Source organism: Bos taurus, chromosome 7, assembly GCF_002263795.3.
Source record: "Bos taurus isolate L1 Dominette 01449 registration number 42190680 breed Hereford chromosome 7, ARS-UCD2.0, whole genome shotgun sequence".
In the NCBI taxonomy this organism is placed as follows: Eukaryota; Metazoa; Chordata; class Mammalia; order Artiodactyla; family Bovidae; genus Bos; species Bos taurus.
The window spans coordinates 37,858,893-37,882,333 of record NC_037334.1 but is presented as its reverse complement, the minus strand read 5'-3'; the positions used below and the strand labels follow the sequence as shown (position 1 = coordinate 37,882,333).

The 23,441-nt window shown below is 51.7% G+C and overlaps 1 protein-coding gene across 2 annotated transcripts; it reads left to right on the top strand.

Annotated features, from left to right (window-relative positions):
- Positions 1–3,138: 3,138 nt before the first annotated feature.
- CLTB (clathrin light chain B) lies at positions 3,139–23,205 on the top strand. 2 transcript variants are annotated; one of them, XM_005209121.5, is made up of 6 exons: positions 3,139–3,549; positions 8,714–8,757; positions 17,260–17,377; positions 17,607–17,718; positions 19,412–19,465; positions 22,758–23,205. In XM_005209121.5, the coding sequence occupies exons 1-6, from the start codon at positions 3,363–3,365 to the stop codon at positions 22,927–22,929; spliced, it is 687 nt and encodes a 228-aa protein (XP_005209178.1). In that variant the 5' UTR covers positions 3,139–3,362; the 3' UTR covers positions 22,930–23,205.
- Positions 23,206–23,441: the final 236 nt, after the last annotated feature.

The window sequence follows — 23,441 nt, the reverse complement described above, 5'->3', positions numbered from 1 at the left end:
TGTAAGATGAAAAAGTTCTGGATATCTATCGTACAACCATGTGGCTATACTTAACACTACTGAACTGTACGCTTAAAATGGTAAAGACCGTAAATTTATGTGTTTTTTACCACAAGATTTTAGAAAAAAGTTACGATTTACTGATGAAATAATACATGGGAAGGAATAAAGGTTATGGATGAAACAAGACTGATTATATATTGGTAATATTGATGCTCAGGTGTTGGTATGTGGAGTTGTATTAAATCAGTCTTTCTTCTCTTCTGCATGCTTGAAACTTCCTATTAAAAACATTTAAAAAATATCTCCACTTCAGAATTTGTAAGTTGCAATTTAGATTCTGTGAGATTGCCTCATATCTTTACTCAACTGATGTCTTTTGACCATTGCTGAGTTTCATAATTAAGTGGAGAATTAGAAGACCAGACTGTGTTTGGAGATCTCCAAAGATACTTAGTTCCCTGAGAAGGGAATGGCAACCCACTCCAATATTCTTGCCTGGAGAATCCCAGGACAGAGGAGCCTGGCAGGTTATAGTACATGGGGTCACAAAGAGTCAGAAACGACTGAGCAATTAACAAAGATATTTAGTGAAGTGTCAAGAAACAGAGGATCTCCAGCACAAAGTGCTATATGACATAGTTCAGACTTTAATGATAATTTTTAATATTCATGCTTAAGAATAAGTCATATATTAATACAGGAGCAAGCATGGCTGCAGAATGATCTGGACCAGTTCAGTTCAGTTCAGATGCTCAGCTGTATCTGACTCTTTGCAACCCCATGGGCTGCAGCACGCCAGGCCTCCCTGTCCATTGCCAACTCCCAGAGTTTACTCAAACTCATGTCCATTGAGTTGGTGATGCCATCCAACCATCTCATCCTCTGTCATCCCCTTCTCCTCCTGCCTTCAATTTTTCCCAGCATCAGGGTCTTTTCCAATGAGTCAGTTCTTCACATCAGGTGGTCAAAGTATTGGAGTTTCAGCTTCAGCATCAGTCCTTCCAATGGATATTCAGGACTGATTTCCTTTAGGATGGACTGGTTGGAGCTCCTTGCAGTCCAAGGGACTCTCAAGAGTCTTCTCCAACATCACAGTTCAAAAGCATCAGTTCTTCAGCATCCAGCTTTCTTTATAGTCCAACTCTCACATCCATACGTGACTACTGGAAAAACCATAGCTTTGACTAGACGGGCCTTTGTCGGCAAAATAATGTCTCTGCTTTTGACTATGCTGTCTAGGTTGGTCTTAACTTTCCTTCCAAGGAGTAAGCGTCTTATAATTTCATGCTACAGTCACCATCTGCAGTGATTTTGGAGCCCCTCAAAGTAAAGTCTGTCACTATTTCCATTGTTTCCCCATCTATTTGCCATGCAGTGATAGGACCAGATGCCATGATCTTAGTTTTCTGAATGTTGAGTTTTAAGCCAACTTTTTCACTCTCCTGTTTCACTTTCATCAAGAGGTTCTTTAGTTCTTCTTCACTTTCTGCCATAAGGGTGGTGTCATCTGCATATCTGAGGTTATTGATATTTCTCCCAGCAATCTTGATTCCAGCTTGTGCTTCATCCAGTAACTTGTATAAATTAAGCATGTAAGTAATTTTGCTGATGGCTACATTAGGAAGGAGCAGGAAGGAAGGAGGAACTAGTTGGGAAGAGTGCCGGCAGAGGCATTGAAGTCTCCAGGAACCAAGTAAGTACATCCACGGGTGATCACAAAGGGCACATAGTGTGTTCAGTAGTCCTTCTGTCTCTACAAAGCCTGGAGTTGACATTTAAGGCTGGTTTGTTAAAGTAGGGAACTGTACAGCTCTTTTCAGCACCTGAGGCTGCAGCTGGGGTAATGAGGAAGAGGAGTGAGATGAGTGATGGTGGAGTGCTGAGCTTGCACCAGATTGTGCAGGGCCTGAAGTTTCTCTTTTCCACACTACTGATAAATGATTATATTTTCATCATAAGAATGAAACCTACATCAAAGTATTCCTGTGCAAAACTGAGATTGCCCTTCAGTTTAACTTTGCTTCCACTCCCCACCCACTAAGGGAACCCACTGTTAGGGGCGGCTCATCTTTCCTTTCTTTTTTGACCTTCAAATTTCAAATCAGAAAGAAAAAATCCTAAAGATCCGATGATGGTTCTTCCCCCGCCGCACCTCCCCCCCCACCCCCGACCCAAGCCTGTGTTTAAATGTCACAGCACCTATCACTCCGAGAAAATGTCTGACCATTTCCCATCTGTTGGGCTCCTAGATTGTAATCTCCCCATGGCCAGAGCTTGGGTTTTAATATGTTTTGAAGTCTGTTTACTTAGGGTGACTGAGTGGAGGAGTGGTAGGCTGCCTGGATAAACTGGGTTTGCCTTTCTCAATTTGGTTCATACTTGCTGCTACTGCTAAGTCACTTCAGTCCTGTCTGACTGTTTGTGACCCTGTGGACTATAGCCCGCCAGGGTCCTCTGTCCATGGAATTCTCCAGGCAAGAATATTGAAGAGGGTTGCCATGTCCTTCTCCAGGGGATCTTCCTGACCCAGGGATGGAACCCAGTTCTCCTTAATTGCATACAGATTCTTTACCGTTTGAGCGACATTGAAGGGACCCAGCCTCCAAGTAGAGACCCCGTCACGTCACACAAACTCTGGTGGCCTGAGCTGAAGCCTCCAAATGACAGGAAATGCATAAGAAATGTACGGAAACAACATGGCCTTGTGGGGAAGACCCTGGACTGGCAAGAAGGATGCAATAAAGCGGTGGGTCTTAATGTTACCTCTCCAAGGCTACTGATAACGGGGCTTCATAACACCCGCCGAGCCTTGGAGAAGAAACTTGTGCAGAATGAATCAGGAGGAGCCAGGTTGCGCTGCGACCACCCGCTCGGTGCTCCTGAAATCCGGGCTGCCAGTCTGCGGTGACCCTGTACACGCGATGGTCCCTTGGTCCCATCTGCTTCGCCTCCGGACCCGGCAGGAGCTGCGCCAGTCCTGTGTCCTGGAGACGCGCCGCTGGTGGCCGCGAGCGGGTAGCGCGGCCCCGGGCCCCTGGGGCTGCGCCGCCGTCCTGCTGCCGCCCTCCTGTGGCCGCTGAGAGGCGACCTCCGGCCGTCCTGCGGGCCTCCTCCCTCGGCCGGTGACATCACCGCATTCCCGTCCCGGCTCCTCCCGCCTGCAGCCGCAGTGACAGGCGAGCCGGGCCCGGTGGCGGAGAGGAAGTGTGGGGCCGCCGCGCTGAGCCCGTCCCCGCCGAGGCCGAGCGGCTCCCCCCGGGGTGCTCGGGTGACAGTGCCGCGGCCGCCGGGCGCAGCGCGGGGCACGCGCCGGGCAGAGCCGAGCACCAGACGGACGCTTCGGCAGAGACGCGGGGAAAATGGCTGATGACTTTGGCTTCTTCTCGTCGTCTGAGAGCGGGGCCCCCGAAGCGGCCGAGGAGGACCCGGCGGCTGCCTTCTTGGCCCAGCAGGAGAGTGAGATTGCGGGCATAGAGAATGACGAGGGTTTCGGGGCACCTGCCGGCAGCCAGGGGGGCCTCGCGCAGCCGGGACCCGCCAGTGGGGGTGAGTCAGCGCGGTGGCCTGGGTACTGGGGGTTGGAGGGGGGGATCTGGGGCTCGCACCCGGGGTCCTCGGCCTCCGGGCCCTGCGGTAGAGCGAAGAAGGCCTGCTTTGGCCAGCCAGAAGCAGGCCTGGGGCTGTATGTGTACCTGAGGGGGACCTGGAGAAGGAAATGGGAGGGCGATCTTGTTGCGTTCCCTATGTGAGGCCCCGCCTGGGGCTGAGAATCTGGTGGCTCCCGGCATAGAAATTCGTCATGACATTTCATTCCCAAGCCAGCTCCACCACTGCCTGGCTATGGAATCCAACGCAGCCCAACCTTGAGCTTCCCAGTAGGCTGGCTGCCTCCGGCTGAGCCCTGCAGGTGTGCACAGGACCTCAGACCTCCCTGACCCTTGGACTTAGCTCCCTCCTTCAGTTGGGAAAGCAGGAGGCACTGGGTGCTCTAAGAACTTACAGACTTTCCTGGAGGATCACCTGCCATCCTGCGGTCACTGTTCTAGGCACTTTACTTAACATTTCATCATTTTGTGTGCATTATACACCCATTTCAGAGATGGAAGAACCAAGGCTCAAAATGTACACTACTGAAAGAACTAGTAAGTGGTAGAGCGAGGACTAAACCATTTCTCTCAGACTGAATCCTCTTCCCCTGGCCACATTGCCTTCCATATGCCAGGCTCTGAGTCAGAGACACCAGTATGGGGGCAGGGGCACAGAGGGCTTCAGTCAGATGTGATCCTGCCCTGCTGGGTTTGGAGCTTAGTGGTTTTGCAAAGGTGGTCCAGGGCTATTGGGGTTTGGGGCCTGGTCCTTGCAACAGCGTGTTCATCAACAATGTTCCTGCTTTAGTTCTGCCTGAAAGAACAATTTCTTAAAGTTAAAAACTAGCTATCATTTTCATGGCTGCATCCGAAACAGCCCTTGTTTCCTGTTAATGTTGTCATTTTAGTGGGGGTTTATGGGCCTGTCAGAATAAGTGGTAGCTTACATATTTTTAAAAAAAATGTTTACAGGTAAAGCTCCTTATAGTTATATTTGTATTCAACATTTACTGAGCACCTACTGTGTGCCAGACACAGTGGGGATACAGATATGAATAAGACAGTTCCTGTGGCTTGAGGGGCTCGAAGCATCTCTGTATCCTCTTCGTGTGAGAAACATAACAAGCCCTTTGTCACATGTAAGAAACTGGAAGCCCAGAGAGCCTGAGTGTCTTGCCCAAAGTCACACAGCCATGAGTGACAGATCTGGGACTAGATCCCAGGCCTCTCAACTCTGGGCTCCACATTCTTTCAAATGCTGTGGCAGTCACCCTGGGAAGTGATGGGATGTGGAGGTGGGGGAATCTTTTGCTACCTAACCAAGTCAGCAGTGGATGTCTTCTGAAGGAGCAGCAGCTTCTAGCACTTTGGCACAAACCCTCACACACCCCAGGGAATTCCTAGAAAATATGGGCCTACATCTTGAGACTACCAGCTTCCCCAGTCAGGTTGGCATGGGAGAGGCCTGCTGGGAGAACCCATGTCAGAACCATCTAAGAGAGAAGCAGGGAGAAGTCAGGCAGAGGGCTGCAGATGTGGCTGGGGTTTGAACAGGCTGTGACCTCTCCTAGGACGGTGGGACTCCAGGGATTTATGGCCTGGATGGGAGGTTCACTCTCCGGCAGGAGTGATACAGGTTGGCCCCAGACCGGAGGTGGCAGGGAAAGAAGCAGGGACATGGCCCTCTGAGGTCTCCTGGACTCACAACCACTAAAGCTGCAAATGCTCAGCTACCCTGCTGAGTGGAGCACAGGGATCTTAGAGGAGTTATGGGATGCGGCTCAATAGGTGGCCAGATAGGATAGAATTGATCTGACCCTCCTAGGTCTAGATGGTGATGAGTAAGTAATCCCCTGGAGACTGGTGATGAGTGCCAGAAGCCTGAATAAGTTGCAGAAAATGTGCCTTAGGCAGCTGGGAGCTGGACGGAAGCTCCTGCAGCCAGCAGCACTCATCACTTCTGAGTCTTGTCTCTTAAATGATGCTCTTGTGCTGAGTGCCCTGACTTTGGGGACAGGGGGTGCTTTCTGGATGGCTCAGTGGTAAAGAATCCTCCTGCAATGCAGGAGATTCGGGTTCAATCCCTGGGTTGGAAAGATCCCCCGGAGGAGTGCATGGTAACCCACTCCAGGATTCTTGCTTGGAGAATCCCGTGGACAGAGGAGTCTGGCGGGCTACAGTCCATGGGGTTGCACAGAGTTGGACTCGACTGAGCACGTGCATGCATGCATGTACCTCAGGGGAAACTGTTTAGAGTAGGCCTGAGCCTGAGCTTCTTTGAGCCCCTCCTCTGGGCTGGAGGTGTGGCCAGCCTGAGCAATGGATACTTTGTTTCCATTCATCAGCCTTGGGTAGGGCCCAGGAGGTTTACATTTTCACACCCAGATTTCTACCTGCCCCACCTGGCTCTGCCCTTGACTTGCCCAGTCATTTCCTGGGCAAACCCATTTCCCCCTGATGGGACTCAGTAAGCTCTCAGGAATGTTCTGGACCCCGTCTGTCCTTGTCCCAAAAGGGGATTAGCGATCTGAGGGAAGTTACACCCACAGCTTATCCCTGGGACCCATATCTGCCTCACTCCTGTTCTGCCGGCTTTGGACTGTGGGCACGCGATTATTAACGTGCCGTGGGCTGGTCAGAAAGCACTGTGAGGACAGAGACTCGTAATTTCATGTGTGGGTGTGTGTGGATTCCCAAAGAGGCTGAAGCCTCATTTCCAAAGGGCAGCACCCATGGGACTGAGAGACTGGGTTGCAGAGACCTCCTGAAGGACAGGGTGGGCCCCTGGCCACTCCTGCGGTTGAGGGGTCTGAGACTGGGACTGGTCAGGGTGGCGTGTGGGAGGGGGTACAACTTCCCCTCCAGAAATGCCAAGTGCACACACCGGCATCGTGAATGGACCCCGGTAAGTTCAGACTCTGGTAGAGGAGACGCCCCTGGAGAAGATGCTGCCACTAATTTAGGGACCAGGCCACCCGTGCAGGAGAAACCCCATCTAAATGAGCAGGGAGGACAGCTGATAACTGTTGGCTAAAATTGATCACTGTTTGAAAACAAAATTGATTATAATTTATATCTGCTGGGGATTGTTTCCATGGGGTTAAGGATCCCTCCCTTTAGTCCCCAAGCTGAAAGCACTGTCACTGTGACTCACGGCTCTATCTGGCTGGTGAAGTGTACTTGTCCATCTGGGATGGTCTTATACAGCCTCCTGTGGCTCCTGGCTAAGAGGCATTGCAGTTTCTGAGAGTCCTCAGGCCTTGCAGACAACAGCGGCCCCCCAAAGAGCAATTCAACTTCCATTTAGCCAATACTGACTGTTCACCCATAGGAGCTAGCTGAATGGGATACAGAGCCTGATAAGGAAATGCATGACCCATGGGAGGTCACAGTAATCACGTAAGAGGGTGGGGGGTGCTATACAGTATTTGGGGATACTCCATAGTAGTTGAGACCTTCCATCAGCGCTCAGGGTAGAAGAGGAAGCAGTGGAGGGCTTCCCAGAGGAGGTGAGTTGTGAACTGGGCTTTGGCAAACGACTGGATCCCCAAGAACATTCTTTGGTGAGGGAAGTAGGAAGAAAGGCATGGAATGTGGCATAGTGTGTTTGGGGAAGGCGGAAACCAGAATAGGGTTTGTGGGAAGGACTGGTGGGAAGTGAGGCAGGAAAAATGGGCAGGGCCAGATTGCAAAGATCCTCATGAGTTATGGTCCGAGGTTCAGTGTATTCATTCAACAAATATTTATTGGGCCCCTGTTATGTGTCAGGCACTGTTCTAGGTGCTGGATCCCAGTGATGGACAAAGCAAAGTCCCCGCCCTCCTGGAGGGCTTTCAAGTGGGGTAGATAAGCAATTAGCACATACAAAAATAAATCTATCAGGCCTTGGTAGATGATAAAGACAAAGTACTGTATAGGGGAGGAGAGGGGTGCAGAGGACAAATGTCAGGGATCGTCAGGGAAGGCCTCTAATAAGGAAGTGTTTGAGCAGAGGCTGAAGGGCTTGAGGGAGCAGGAGAGCCTTCCAGGGAGAGGGAGCGGCACCTGTCAAGTTCCCAAAGAAGGAGCAGACCCTATGGGCTGCCGGTTTGTGTTCATTTTATTTTTAATTAGAAGAGTTACGTAGGTAAGTTTATGCTTTTCATCAGCCATGGCAGTTGGTTTGAAAGAGGTTTGGGAGAGGGTGAAGATGGAGGCAGAGAGGCCTGTGAGTGGACAAAAGCCATTTAGTCCATCTTTCTTTAGTGCGTTGATTAATTTGCTATTCAACAAATATTTCTGAGCGCCTCCTAAGTCGTAGGTACAGTACCCAGCTCTGGGGAAGACGGTGGGAGGGTTTGGACACAGGTGTGCCCCTCCAGGTGCTCACTGCCACTAGTGGGGCAGACAGACCAAGTAGCTGTGCAGGCGGGCCTGGCGGGGGGCAGAGGGACCCCCAACCTTGAGGGTCCCTGCTGCAGCAGAAGTCACGGGAATTTGTGAAAAATCAGGTGTCAGGGCAAGGGACCAGGAGGAGTCATTGTTGAGGTGAGGGCTGCAGCAAATCCTTCTGGGAGGGGCAGGAGGAGGAAAATCAGGCCAAGTGCTGCCTGGTAGGGGCTGATTCCTGCTCTCCCAGGTGAAGCCGTTGCTCAAGGCACCTCAGGGACAAGCGGAGACGTGCAGTCCCTTCTTCCTGAGTCCTCGCAGACCCGCCCTGAGCCTCCAGCTCCTCTGCTGGCTCACTGGGCATAGGCTCCATAGGAAATCAGGCCATTCCTAACTGCAGCTGAGGGGAAATTAATTTCAGGTAGGTGAGGAGCTATTACTGGCTGGCGACCTTGGGCAATCACATAGCCTCTCTGGGCCTCAGTTTGAGAATCTGTAAAATGGGTTGATAACACACCTTGTGCCTTTCAGCACAAGGCTATGGTGAAAACTAGATGTGATAACAGCTATGAGAAGGCTTTGTGAACAGTCAAGGACTGAACCCAGGTTATTTATGTGTACATGATGTCTGTATATGTGGAAGTCAGTACACACACACGGATATATGCAGAGGTTGGCTCGGTCACTAATGTAGGACCCTGCTTATTATAAGCTGAGCAATGAGTAATGCTGTCTTCTTGTTCTTTTTCTATCAGCTTCTGAGGACATGGGGGCCACGGTCAATGGAGATGTGTTTCAGGTAAGCAAGATTCTGTCCTTGCAGCGGGAGGGACTGACAGCCTGGGTCTCAGTAACTTTTTGGCCCCCATCATGGGTAGGAAGAGGGCTTCAAGTTCTGTTCATTGGGATGGGAACATTAAGAAAGTTTTTGACACATTTTTTTTTTTTGGTTGTGTAGGAGAAGGGGATGAAGAATAAGGACCACACAGATAGGGATCGATGGCGTATGGCCTCAGGTTGCCCATGGTAATGTCTAGCTTGCAGAGGGAGAAAGAAAGTGGCTCGCAGTGGCATGGACTAAAGGAAACACAGGGCCCTGCACGTGTTTGCCACTGGTGGGAGGCTGAACCCAGTGGTCGTCTCCATGTCTGAGCGTTTTCACTGGGTGGGACCCAGTTAAAAGAGATTTCACTTCTCAGAATTTTCCTAAAGAAATAGCTGGACAGAGACACTCAGATTCTTTATATGATTATTTATAGTAGCAGAAAAACTGGAAATAACCCAAGTGCCCACTCTTGAGGACCTGGGTAGGTAAATTGGAAAACCATGCCGTTGTTATAAAGAGCAGTCAGAGCTTTCTGTATGGACATGAAAAGATGCCCATAATATAATAAATGGAAAAGCAGCTTGCAGAGTAATATGCACAGTATGGTCCTGTTTTGTATTTTAGAAATATGTTTGCATGAAGATCTGAAAGGATGTGTACCAACTGTTAGCAGTGGTTAACCCCAAGGTTGTGGGAGAAGGGAGGGAAAGGAAAAGCTTTCAGTTTCACTGAGTTGTTTTAAAATTCTTTGTAATGATCCTATAACACACACACTCTCTCTCTCTCACACTCCCCACCCCCAGCCCCGCCACCGAAAAACACAGCTAGTAAATACCCACTCCAGTATTCTTGGGTTTCCCTAGTGTCTCACACCATAAAGAATCTGCCTGCAATTCGGGAGACCTGGATTCGATCCCTGGGTTGGGAAGATCCCCTGGAGGAGGGCATGGCTACCCACTCCAGTATTCTTTCCTGGAGAATCCCCATGGACAGAGGAGCCTGGTGGGCTATGGGGTCGTAAAGAGTAGGACACGACTGAGCGGCTAAGCACATCAAAGATATTTCTAGTTAAAAATGTCTCTCCACACTCATCTAAGCCCCCTCCATTCCTACATATACAGATCATATTAAAAGTACTTAAAGAATTTGGAACACAAATAGTATACTCAGGACCCCACAGATGCAACAGTCTTCACCAGATGAACTTTAATTCCCACTGGACTGGGTCAAAGACCCTTAACTGCTGCAGGATCTCCTGAACTCTGCCTTGTGGAGGAGCTGGCCTCCTAAATCCTCAGGGAGAACAAACAATAGTTTCTTATGTAAGAGGGATGGGCTGGTACCTTACACAGGGCAACTGGCCAAGTCTCATTTCTGGAAAATTATTCAACTACCGGCAAGCTAGAAAAGTTAGTCTCTAGGACTTTAAGAGCTTCGTGTCTCCTTGGGCCTGCCTGAGAGCTCCAAATAAGCAGCACTGATGCCTGTCCAGTTCGGCAGAGCATAGAGACTCAGACTGCCCCTGCCCTGCACATACTCCAAAGGACTTGGCTTGACCCGAAAGGTCTGTGCCCTAAAGTGGCCCTGGAGCTGGAGATATACTTGGGACCATAGTACCTAGAACACCAGGAGCAAGATAATTTTCCCTTTCTACATATTAGCACCTGGAGGCCTTCTCCTGTCCTACCCCCTGGCCTCACTTTGTATTGAACAAATCTGAGAAACCCTAGGCCTCCTCCCCAATCTCAGTGGGAATTTTTTTTCTCACTGCTACCAAGAATAACCCCAGGTATGTTTATTTGTGAATCATTTGTGGTAGACCTGGGTTTGATCCCTGGGTTGGGAATATCCCCTGGAGAAGGGAGTGGCTACCCACTCCAGCATTCTGGCCTGGAGAATTCCATGGTCTGTATAGTCCTTGGGGTCACAAAGAGTCGAACACGACTGAGCAACTTTCACTTCACATGTGCGACGCTAGCATCCTTACAGGCAGGGAAGGGGGTCACAGATGAGGCAAGTCACTCAGAAGCTTAGTGGCCAATTTCAGGTTCATCTGTATGTATGCAGTGTATGCTAAGTTGCTTCAGTTGTGTCCGACTCTTTGCGACCCCATGGACTGTAGCCCACCAGTCTCCTCTGTCCATGAAGTTCTCCAGGCAAGAGTACTTGAGTGGGTTGCCACGTCCTTCTCCAGGGGATCTTCCCGAGCCAGGATTGAACCCGCATCTCTTCAGTCAGTTCAGTTCAGTCGCTCAGTCATGTCCGACTCTTTGCGACCCCATGAATCACAGCATGCCGGGCCTCCCTGTCCATCACCAACTCCTGGAGTTCACTCAGACTCACGTCCATCGAGTCTCTTACATCTCCTGCTTTGGCAGGCAGGTTCTTTACCACTAGCGCCACCTGGGAAGTCCTCAGGTTCATCTAAATCTCCTCATCTGGTGCCCTTTGCTCCACCCCCTTGTTGCAAGCTGCCCACAGGGGCCAGCTTGCAGGTGGGAAGCCCCTGCAGATTTCTCTTAGGATGGAGCATAGAGCAGGATCTGACTTTCAAGGATCCTGGACAGAACTTTCCTGCTACCTTACTTGATCTTTTCTGGAAGCCTGTGGGCCACTGGGAGCTTCCCTGGTGGCTCAACGGTAATGAATCCGCATGCAGTGCAGGAGCCACAGGAGACATGGGTTCGATCCCTGGGTCAGGAAGATCCCCTGGAGGAGGGCATGACAACTCGCTGCAGTGTTCTTGCCTGGAGTATCTATCCCTGGACAGAGGAGTATATATGGTCGAAAGGAGTCAGATACGACTGAAATGACTTGGCATGAGCCACCGCGGGGTCCAGCTATGAACCTGGACCTAAGGCCTAAGGATAAGCCTACCCAAACCTATTCTAATTCTTTCTGCTGCTGCCAGGGGCAGGAAGGCCCCAGCAGGACTCACTCCTCCTACACAAGCTCTCTTCCTTCCCCATCCGCGTGGCCATCATCCCCACTGAGCTACTTAGAGGAATCAACAGCTCAGCTCAGCTTAGCTTTAGCTGGTCAATCCCCAGGATCAGCTGTGCCTCATCCTCCTGGCTCCCCATGGTGTCACAGCACGTGCTGGGCCAGCCTGGCCTCCGGAAGCCCTTGTGGTGGTCTCCTGTGTCCAGCGGAGGGGTCCCTTGGGAGAGGGGTGCCACCAGAGAGCTGGGCCAAGACAAGCCTGGCCCTGATTGTAGCCTTCTGCCTTTTGGTCCCGGCCATTCCCAGGTGCCTTCCCTTTTGAGCTTGGGAGGGGCTCCAAACGTTCCTGCAGCCCCGGGTGAGCCCTCCCAGGCTACGGGCTACAGTGGTTGCAGGGCAGTTATCACATTCAGGCCCCACTTCACACCTGGAGTGGGATGTTGTCACTCCCATTTGATAGGTGACGACACCTAAGGAGAACAAGGAGGGGATTTCTTAAAGGTCGCACCTCCAGTGAGTGGCAGGAGGGGACTTGAAGCCCAAGTCCCTCTGATGCTGTGTCCCAGGCTCTCCCCATGCCCTCCACATTGCTTTGCAGGCAGCCCCTCATTCCTTCATTTAGTCAGCTCACATTCTGAGTGCCATGCGCTGTGCTCAAGGCCTTGGATGTAGAGGCAAATGCAATGGCTCTTGGTTCTCAAAGAGCTCAAGTGCAGGACAGCAGGGGCTCAGGTGTGGGGCTGGTCTCAAGAGCCAGGAGTCTGAGTTCTTATTATACATCGAAATGGAAGTATCAGTCACTCAGTTGTGTCCGACCCTTTGTGACCCCATGGACTGTAGCCTGCCAGGCTCCTCTGTCCATGGGGATTCTCTAGGCAAAAATACTGGAGTGGGTTGCCATTCCCTTCCACAGGGGATCTTCCCAACCCAGGAATGAACCCAGGTCTCCTGCATTGAAGGCAGATTCTTTACCATTTGAGCCACCAGGGAAGCTATTCTGCATTGGGCACCACCCAAAAGCTTTAATGGATTAACTCATTTCATCTTCCCAACACTCCTATCATGTAGGTTCCATACATTATCCCCACTTTACCCATGAGGAGAAGGAGGACACACAGGGAGGTTTAATAGCTCTAGTTACACAGCCCGGAAGAGCTGGGACCTGAAGCAGGTTCAGCCGCTAGATGCTGCACTGAAGTCAGAGAGTGCAACAGTAACGGATGCTGGAAGTGGGTTCCAGGCTGCCCAGGGAGAGGTGGGTGGTCCTGGCTGGGAGGACAGCATGTGCAAAGGCATAGAGGATAAGATGCTCAGTCTGGGGCTGCCGCAGGGAAGGGTGTGCTGGGGGAGCCGGAAGAGACCACAGGTGCAGGGCCCTGTGCTTCCAGGTGGGAGGCATAGGGGTGTGTGGGGGGTGGGAACAGCTCCCAGCCAGAGCCTATCAGTGGGCCGCGTTGGTGGAGGAGGCAGGCTCAGCTTGACCGGGCTCTCCACTCAGAGCCTGGGGCACAGCCATCTCTGGGCACCATCTGCTAGGGCCACACTGAGTGATGTCTCTGGATGTGGAGTGCAGCTGCTCCAGGCTCCTCCCATCAATCCTCCTAACCTCCCTCCGTCCCCAGCATCTACTCCAGCTGCTTCTACACCCAGACTGAGGCGCTGTGGTGAAGTCTGGATGGAGTCAGACAATCTGGGCTTCATTTCTGTTTTTTCCCAGCTGGACGACCTTGGACTAGTCGCTGCTTTGAGCTGGATTTGTCATTTGTAAAATGGGGATGAGAAGCCCTCCCTTGCTGTCCCCACAGGTCTGTTGAGAAGAGTCCTCTATAGCCTTAGAAGCTTCTTATTCCTGAGCAAGCTACTAAGTGAGCCAAGGAGGGTATGAAGGCAAGTGTGAGAGAGACAGGGAGTGGGCCTTGGGAGTGGGAGGACAGGGCACGGTCTCTAATCTTGGGATGCTAGACATGTTAGGGAGGAAAAAATCACGTGACACAGAAGTGACTTTGGCCCCTGTTGGCTATGTGTGGCCGGGGTGTTACACCCAGGAATTCAGTTTGAATTCTGGCTCTGCCAGTTGCTGGCTAGGTGACCTTGGGACTTTGAAGCTAGACTTTTTCCTACCTGTAAAACAAAGATAATAAAACCCACCTTGAAGGTTTGTGAAGGCCAAAGAGAACCATTTAATTGAAGGTTCTTTGCCAGTTTGTAAGCACTCTAACCTGAGTCTTAATTTTAGGGCAGTCTTGAAGGAGATGGTGGGGCTTCCCAGGTGTCTCAGTGGTGAAGAACCTGCCTGCCAATGCAGGAGACACAGAAGATGCTGGTTCGACCCCTGGGTTGGGAAGATCCCCTGGAATAGGAAATGGCAACCCACTTGAGTATTCTTGCCTGGAAAGTTCCATGGATAGAGGAGCCTGTCAGGCTACCGTCCATGGGGTCGCAAAGAGTCGGCCACGACTGAGCACGCACGCACTTCTAAAGGAGATGGTGAGTCCTGAAGGACACCATGGAATGACTTCTAACCCTCCAGCCCACCTCTCTCAACCCATCTCATCCACACGTGGCAGCATGTCTGTACTCACATTTTCCCAAAGGCACCAGCCTCATGTGGTCCTTACGCTGCCAACTCTTGATCTGAAATGTCCTTCCCCTGTCTCTTCCCAGCCTACTCTGCTCCTAGGCTAGAAAGGTCATACCCTCCCTTGTCCCCCCTCTTTTCATGACCCATGTTATGCACGTACCCCAAGTCATGGTCTTCATTTGTGAAGAACTCCCTCTGTCAAGCTCCTGGATGATGGGCCAACTTGGTCATCTCTGTCCCCAAGCATGAACATATGTTAATTCATTCAAGAGATGTTCTTGAGCTCCTCTTACAGCCAGGCCCTCCCTGTCCTAGGTTCTGTACAGAGATAGTCTCTGTCTGCATGGAACTCACTTTACTGGGGAGGGGTGGGGGGCAGATAGTAAAGAAAGTCAGAAAGTGTTAGTTGCTTAGTCATGTCCGACTCTTTGCAACCCAAGGACTGTAGCCCACCAGGCTCCTCTGTCCATGGGATTTCCCAGGCAAGAAATACTGGAGTGGGTCACCATTCCCTTCTCAAAGGGATCTTCCTGACCCAGAGATCAAACCCAGGTCTCCCGAATTGCAGGCAGATTCTTTACTGTCTGAGCCCCTAAGGAAGCTAGTCTTTTAAGATATCATGAGTACCAAGAAGAAATAAAATGTAGCACCTGGATAAACACATAGACACCAAAGTAACTGCACTTGTCTGCAGATGGGACATTCTATAGGATTGGCTAGAGGTCCTGGTAGCCTGGCCTCACGACAGGGTTTTTCCCAGAACTGGACAGGGTGGGGCTCACCCTACATCGGTGATCAACTTGTGTTGTCGAGATTAGGGCCCTGGAAAGGCCCCTTGAGATGTCAAGAGAGACTTTCTGAATTGAAATATAATGTTGGGCAGGAAGGAGGAATAAGGGCAGCGCCCCAGATGCCCCACCCAAGGGTGGGTCTGATCCGAGGAGCCAGGCAGCACTGCCTCGCCCTCAGCCTGCCCTTCTCTCTCCCCAGGGAGATGCAGCTCTTACGTCCATCTGCTTGTTCCTTCACCTTGCTGCCCACAGCCCCTTGGACAGACACCCAGCACTTCCTCTGAACTGGCACATGCTGGTCCCAGGGGGGATCTTCATCCACACGGCCACTGCTTGTTGAGCACCAGCTGTGTGGGCACCATTGGACAGATGCTGTTGGGTGGGGAGAAGACATTAAACAACACTGGGATTAATGACAGTTTGATGAGTGCTTGAGCAACAGAGCAGTGAAAGGAGAGACAGGTTCATAGGGCTGTAAACAAGGTTCTGCCCTGCTGACAGGGATCTTGCAGTCCAGCCAGGAGACACACTTGGGAGAAGGCGAAGGAGCACAGGGAGAGGAAGGGCTGTGAGATCTACTTGGGTGTTTGGAAATACCCCAGAGCCGGTGACTTCTGAGCTAGAAACTCGTGGGATGGAATAAGATTTCATCAGCTGGAGGAAGGAGGGGAGACAATTGAAGGCCGAAAGCATGGAGGAGACAAAGGCGGGGCAGCGTGGATGTGGGATGGGTGGAGACAGGAATGCACGGGGCAGACAGAGCGCCAGAGTGGGAGTGCTGAGAGATGGGCTGGATCATAGAAAAGCTCTGGCTCTTCGAGAACAGAGGGAAGCCCCAGCCTGTCTGGGCTGAGCTCTCAGCCTGCCATGCTTGGAGTCCCCTACCCTGGCAGGCAGCCTGGAGAATTGGGCAGAGCCCTGGCCTGGAAGTCAGAGGAGGCTTGGACTCCGGCCCAGGTTCTGCCCCAGTTTCCGTCCCCTGTAAGATGACAATGAATAATAATAATAATTCTAGCTATCATTTACTGAGCCATCACTCCCTGCCGGGCACTCTTGTAAGTTTCTTACAAGTACTGTTGCATCAAATCCTCACACCAGCTTTTAGAGGCAGTTTTAGTATCATCTTCATTTCAGATGAGAACACTGAGGTCAGGCAAGGTTGAGTGGCACACACGTAGTAGGCAGTAGAGATGGGATCTGAACCTGGATGGTCTGGCCCCTGAGTCTGAGTTTCCCATCACTGCACGATCTTAGCTAAGCCCACCCTGCCTATCTCAGGACTGTTCACTCAGCAAATAGTTACAGAGTACCTGCTCTGTGCCAGGCACTGTGCTGGGTGCTGGGGACACAGCAGGGAACAGGACAGGCAAATCCCTGCTGTCACAAATGTGACATTCTGATAGGGGAGACAGACAATGGACAAGTAAATGTATTATAAAGTGAGGCCATCAGGGGCTGTGTGTTATTGGGTGAATAAAACTAAGTGCTCAGTCGTGTCTGACTCTGCAACACCATGGACTGTAGCCTGGCAGGCTCCTCTGTCCATGGGATTCTCCAGGCAAGAATACTGGAGTGAGTTGCCATTTCCTCCTCCAGGGGATCTTTCCCACCTAGGGATCCAACCTGACTCTCCTGTGGATCCTGCATTGGCAGACAGATTCTTTACAATTGAGCCATGTGGGAAGCCCACAACTAACAGAGTGGAACTTTAATGATAGAAACACAGGGCACTCTCTGTGTACCAAGAAGTATTTGAAGTTCTTCACACTTTTAAAATTCATTCCATCCTCATATTTACCCTATGGAGTGGGTGCTATTTTGTAGCCTGTTTTATGATGAGGAAAGTCAGGCACAGGGAGGTTGAGTAACTTGCCTGGGGTCACAGAGGGGGAAGGGTGACTGGTGGAGGGCACAGCAAGTGGAAAGGCAGGGTACAGTCACAGGAGACAGTGGGCATGACGTGGTTTGAGATGTGAGCGGTTTAAATAAAACCGATGTGTAGGGTTTTATTGCTTAAAGAAATGACAACACTTTGACCCAGAAGTGGCTAAAGAATAAAGAGAAATTAGTGGCCTCTGTAACTGGAAAGGAGTAGTCAAGGAGAAGAGACAGAGGGGCCGGTGGACAGGCTGGGTACACTGCTGTCTGTCTATGTCCTAGGAGGCCAACGGTCCCGCGGATGGCTATGCTGCAATCGCCCAGGCGGACAGGCTGACGCAGGAACCCGAGAGCATCCGCAAATGGAGAGAGGAGCAGCGGAAACGGCTGCAGGAGCTGGGTGAGGACAGGGCTGAGGCTGTGAGCTGGGCTGGGCCCCCTGCGTCGGGGCTTCCCACTGGGGTGGTGGTTTGGGACCATCACCATGTCGGGTGGGCAGCCTTAGAGTACCTGGGGCTCCTTAGTGTGGGAACTGGCTGAGGACGGGCTGAGGGGAGAATCCCCCAGGGCCCCTGTGCCTCACCTTCCTCCTGGAAAGCTGCTGCTTATTCACCTGTTGGGGGTTGCAGATGCTGCCTCCAAAGTGATGGAGCAGGAGTGGCGGGAGAAGGCCAAGAAGGACCTGGAGGAATGGAACCAGCGCCAGAGTGAACAAGTTGAGAAGAACAAGATCAACAACCGGTGAGCAGGGCTATCAGGGCGTGAGGGGGTGGTGGGGACATAAGGGGGAGGTGGGGACATGAGAGGAGCCATGGTGTGGGGGACTGTCACAAGGACGGGTGATTTGGTGGCAAGAACACAGAGGAAGGAGAAGCCAGACCCCCAGGGCTGTTTCCTCAGTGGCCTGTGGAGCTCAGCACCCTGAATGCTGCAGAGCTGGTGACTGTAAGCTCTCACCTCCTCCCCATGACAGAGAAAAGCAAGTCTATCGGTCGATGGACGAGGTCCTAGGACCCACTGGAATGTAAGCCAGATGACCCTGGAGCCCAGTGGCCAAGAGCTGGACCGGGGGCCCTGTGGCCATGGTTAGCATCACAGAGAACACAGGCCTGGCTGGGAGGGAAGAACCAAGCCATATGCAGGGTTTTCCTGCCTATCGAAGTGACAACACTTTGACTCAGAAGTGGCTGAAGAGTAGAGGGAAACTCGTGGCCTATGTAACTGGAAAGGCCAGGGGGAAGCAGGCAGGCACAGTGGACTTGGGCTGAAACAAAGTCCATCAGCGCTCACTTTTACTGTCTCTCGGCCCTGCTTTCCTTCCCCGCACCTTCACTCTTGGGCACACACTCCAGGGATGGGGCCCAAGGTGGCCGCCGGCAGCTCCAGCTCTATTTTCTTGGCAACTCCAGTGAAAGTAAGCCTCTCAGCCCCAGCAGCTTCAGCTGGTCTGGTATGGGGTTATGTGCTGGTCCCAGGCCCAGTGACTGTCCCAGGAGCAGAGACTCTCTGATGGATACAGACTGGGTCTCATTTCTTGGGTTGTGCGTGGGGTCCAGTCCCACACAAACCACAGGGACTGGGTGGGGGCAACTGATGCTTTACAGGACAACCAGGATGCCCATCCTGGAAGAAGAAGCACTGGTGTTGAGCAGGAAAGACAGTGGAGATCCACCAGAGAACCCCTTGCAGAAACGGTCTCTGCCCAGAGAGCGCCCTGAAGCCCCTGCCTTTGAGGCTGTGCCCTTAAAGGCACCAGACCCGCCAGGAAGGGGAAGGCTGGCTCTGGGAAGCCTCCAGCTTCCGTTCAACAAGCTGCTGCCTGCCAGTCCCTGGGCTGGGCCCTGGGGAGGCGGAGATGAGAAAGACCGCATCTATGTCCTCAAAGAGCTCAGCAGTGGGCACCCGCATGCTGGGCTGGTCTTGGGAGCAGGGCCTCTGTAGGAAGGCTGTGGAAGCAAGGGATATGGGCAGGGGAGGGGGCCTCCAGGTCTGGGGACCTGGGCTTCGGAGGACAACTAGGAGACCAGGGCACAGCAAGATGTGAAAGAAAGGCCATTGTCCTTTCTTTCTGTCCAAGAAAGGCTTGGGCAGCAGGGAGAGAGGTGGGAGGTAGGGCCGGAGTGAGGGCCCACGTGTACAGGGCCTCAAATGTGAGGGCTGGGAAGACATGGGCTATGGGAGCCACTGAAGATTTGTGAACAGGAGGAGTAACAGGATAAGGGCTGAGTGTTAGAAAGGGCCCCCTCCTCGGGTGGATGGAGGATCCCCGCTCTCCTCTCTGGGCCGTGGAGAGTTGCTGAGCCTTCCAGAACTGTGCTTCCTAACACGTCTCCAGCTGGAGGTACTAATGCTGATTTCTCTTTCTCTTTAACCCTCTGCCTGTCTGTCCATCTTGCCCTGCTGTTCTCCCCTCACCTAACCCCCTTCCCCCAAGGATCGCTGACAAAGCATTCTACCAGCAGCCAGATGCTGATATCATCGGCTACGTGTACGTGTCTCCTTTGCTCCTTTGCTGGGGTCCCTGTGTGTGGTTGGCAGTTTCTTGAGTCTCTCACTGGTGGGGTATGAATGAGTGTGGCTGGGCCCGAGGCAGTGATCAGAGAAGGAGGTGAGCCTGCAGGGTGGACACAAGCACCAGCCTTCATCTCCATCCCCCCAGCAAAGGTGTACTGAGCATCTTTGAGACAGATTTGCCAAATCCAAGCAGAGACAAGGAAAGAATGCTGTCCATCCCCAGGTGAGAGAGGCAAAGGGCCAAGCAGCCCAACTCCCCCTACCCTGAAATGGCTCTTGGGGATGGGAGGTGGGAGGTGGGGTGAGTCTTTTGTTGAACAAAACAAGCATGGAGTGCCAGATACTGGAGGTATAAAGCATGCACTGCCATCCCCCACCTCCTGCCTTAGTGCGCTGTTCCTCTCAGAGCTCCAGCCTGAATTTGGCTGCGAGCCCCTGGCGAGACCACCATTGGTCTGTCTCATGTTCCTGGTTTGGGGTCTAGCCGGTCCTGTGCCTAATCCAGATTTATTCTCATAGTTAGCTGGCTGGTGTGTTGGGAATTGTGAAGCTGAAGGAGAAAAAAAAAAAGCAGTGATGAGTGTCTGATGACTGCCTCGTGCGTATGTGCCAAATATTTGCTGTTCCTCGCTCTGGGTACACCCTTGGCAGCCCTCTCATGCTGTCTGGGCTAAACCTCCTCTCACAGAACCTGGGACACACCAAAATAACAGCCTTCCACTCCTTCCTCTGTCCACTCTCCTATTTGTCCAGTACTTATTGGTGCTTACCCAATGCCAGTCTCCGGGTCAAACAGGAATAAGACGCACACAGTCCATCCCCTTAAGTTGCTCATGGTTGGAGGTGTGTTGTGATAAGAGCTGCTCACAAGGACACACAGGGCTTCCACAGAGCCACCCTCTGTGGGGGAAGCTTCAAAGATGCGGGACCGCCCCTGGCCCTTAAAGCATGAGATGGAGTTGGCTGTGTGGTGAGGGTAAGAAGAGAAGGGTGTCCTCGATGGGAAAAGCTGCTGGGGCAAAGGCTATGAGAGGGGAAATATCTAGTGGCCTGCAGTGGCTGGGGTGGGGGTATGGGGGGTGAGGAGAAAATCAGTTTGGAGCCAGTTGAAGAAAGCCTGAATGTGATGTTTAAAAGCTCAGACCTGATCCTGAAGGTAGCGGAGAGCCATGGGAGGTTTCAAGCAGGAGAGTGGGGATGGCAGAAGGGCACTGATGCTGGAGAACACCACAGGGAGTTCATTGCTCCTATTGTGCCTGAAGAGGTGACCCAAGGAGCACCCAAGGGAATCCTGAAGAGAGGAAGAGTCTAGACCAGCGCTTCTCAGACCTGCATGTACCTAGGAATCACCAAGGGCTCTTGTCAAAATGGAGATTCTGACTCAGAAGGACTGAAGTAAGGCCATGATTCTGCATTGCCAACAAGCTCCATGGTGATGCGGTGCTGCTGGACCATGAACCCCACAGCAAAGTTAGAGGGGAGCCTCTTGACCTGGATAGCTCAGTTGGTAAAGAATCAACCTGCAATGCAGGAGACCCCCGTTCGATTTCTGGGTTGGGAAGATCCCCTGGAGAAGGGAAAGGCTACCACTCCAGTATTCTGGCCTGGACAATTCCGTGGACTGTATAGTCCATGGGGTTGCAAAGAGTTGGACACAACTGAGTGACTTTCACTTCACTTCACTTTTTGAGCTGGAAGATAGAGCTTCAAAGATCGCTCCCCTCAGCCCTGCTGGTCAGCCAGCTCCACTCAGAACCTTACATTTTCCCAAGCCCACACACATGTTGTGTTGCTGGGTTCTCAGACCAGTGAAATGGATCAGCAAAGAGGAGACACTGCTTCTCACTTTATAGATTAGGAAATGAGCACCCATCAGGGAAGCAAGATCACTAGGGAGAGGCTGGGTCGCCTGATCCAGAGCCAGCTCATCCTGGATCCCTCCGGATCACCTGGAGAGTGATCACCCGCCATCAGCTAGTGCCTGGCACTTGGCAGAAATGATACTGCTTGCGATGCAAGGGGGACTGCTAAGGAGAGAGGGGCTTTAAGGACACTTGCTGGTCAAACAGAACACAGACCCAGCTCTCCCCACCCCAGAATCCCTTATTGTCTTTCTCTTAATGACTCCCACATTTAGTTTTGTCCACAAAACTACATTTATTATACTTTATTTCCCCATTGTTCCTTCATCAGTGGCTTCTGTAACTATCAGCCAGAACTTCTGATGAAGAAACGACCACTTTCCATCCTAATCTGATTCTAACCAAAAGCAAAGACTCCAGTGGAGCATTCCCCAGGCTGATAGAACAGTCATTCTGTGCTAAAAAGAGTTCTGTAGTGAAATACGGGTGATTTGATTTGAAGATCCTCTTTAATTGATTCTTTTACGCATCTTTGACCACAACCTTTTCTGAAGAACACTCACGAGACAATGAGTCCAGAGAACCCTGAGGCAATGCCGAATCAGAGATTTCAGTTAGGTGGTTAGTAAACGTCCTGTCCAGTTGGGGAAGTGTTGAAAATAGCTGAGGTATTACATTGATTCCTCCAAGGGCCTTTAGGTGTCAGGAGCCCCAGTTTGGGAACTCTTTTTCCTTTTTTTTTCAATTGGAGTATGATTGCTCTATATTGTTGTGTTTGTTTCTGCTGTACAAGGAAGTGAATCAGCTAATGGTAGTTCTGGGAAAACTGGAAAGCTGCATGTGAAAGAATGAAATTAGAATACCACCTAATATCATACACAAAAATAAACTCAGTGGATTAAAGACCTAAAGGCAAGACCAGATACTACAAACAGAATACTCTTTGACATAAATCACGGTACTGTTTTTTCTGATCAGTCTCCTAGAGTAATCGAAATGAAAGCAAAAATAAACAAATGGGACCCAGTTTGGGAACTCTTGATGGAGAGATAATGAACAGAGAGTGCTGGGGCAGGGGTAGGCTACTTGAGCTTCAGTGGCAGGGGAAGACCTTTCTCAGGAGGTAAGGCCTGCACTCAGACCTGAAGGACAAGAAACAAGCTGTGAGCGGGTCTGAGGGAAGACTCAAAAAAGCCCTGAGGTAGGACCCAACGAGAGTTCCTCTGGGGGCTAAGCTGTTCCTGGGAGCCTGAGGTCAGAGGTCATGGAGCCGGGGAGGAGATGTCTTGGTAAAGTACCCCTTAGTAGGCTGGGTGAAACAGCCTTGCTCCGTGGGAGCAGAGCATCACTGATTCGGGGAAGAGGTAGACCGCTCTGAAACCTCTGTCCTGTCTCCACCTGCAGGGCATCTGAGGAGGCTTTTGTGAAGGAATCCAAGGAGGAGACCCCGGGCACAGAGTGGGAGAAGGTGGCCCAGCTGTGTGACTTCAACCCCAAGAGCAGCAAGCAGTGCAAAGACGTGTCCCGCCTGCGCTCGGTGCTCATGTCCCTGAAGCAGACACCGCTGTCCCGCTAGGAGTCTGCCAGCAGCATGGCCGCCAAGCAGGGGCCGGGCCGGGCAGAGGAGGAGCAGCTGCTTTGGCCAGGGGGCGGAAATGCCTCCCACAGCTGCTACACAGCCTATTCCGTTCCTCCCCATCTCCCGGGGCCGGGAAGGGGAACCCTCACCCCCTCACCCGTCATTCCCTCACGGCCCAAGGGCCCAGCCCCTCACACCTCCTCTCAGTCCACAAAATTGTGACTGTCCTTCCTGATGTATTTTTTTTTCTTGGCTTAAAGGGTGTGTTGTTAACTCTTTTTACATTTATTTATTATCATTCTCATTTCTCTGGAAGCCATAACTGGTGTCAGGGCTTGGTTTGTGCTTAGAACCTCCCCAGCTTCATGGACTAGAGAGAAGGTAAGGCTGTTTCCCTGGTAACCCAGGAGCTCCCAGCTGGAAGTGAAGGAACCCATCTATGTCTGCTGCCTCCAGCTCCAGGAGGAGACAACCAATCTCTCACAGGATGCATTTGCAACTTCAGTCCT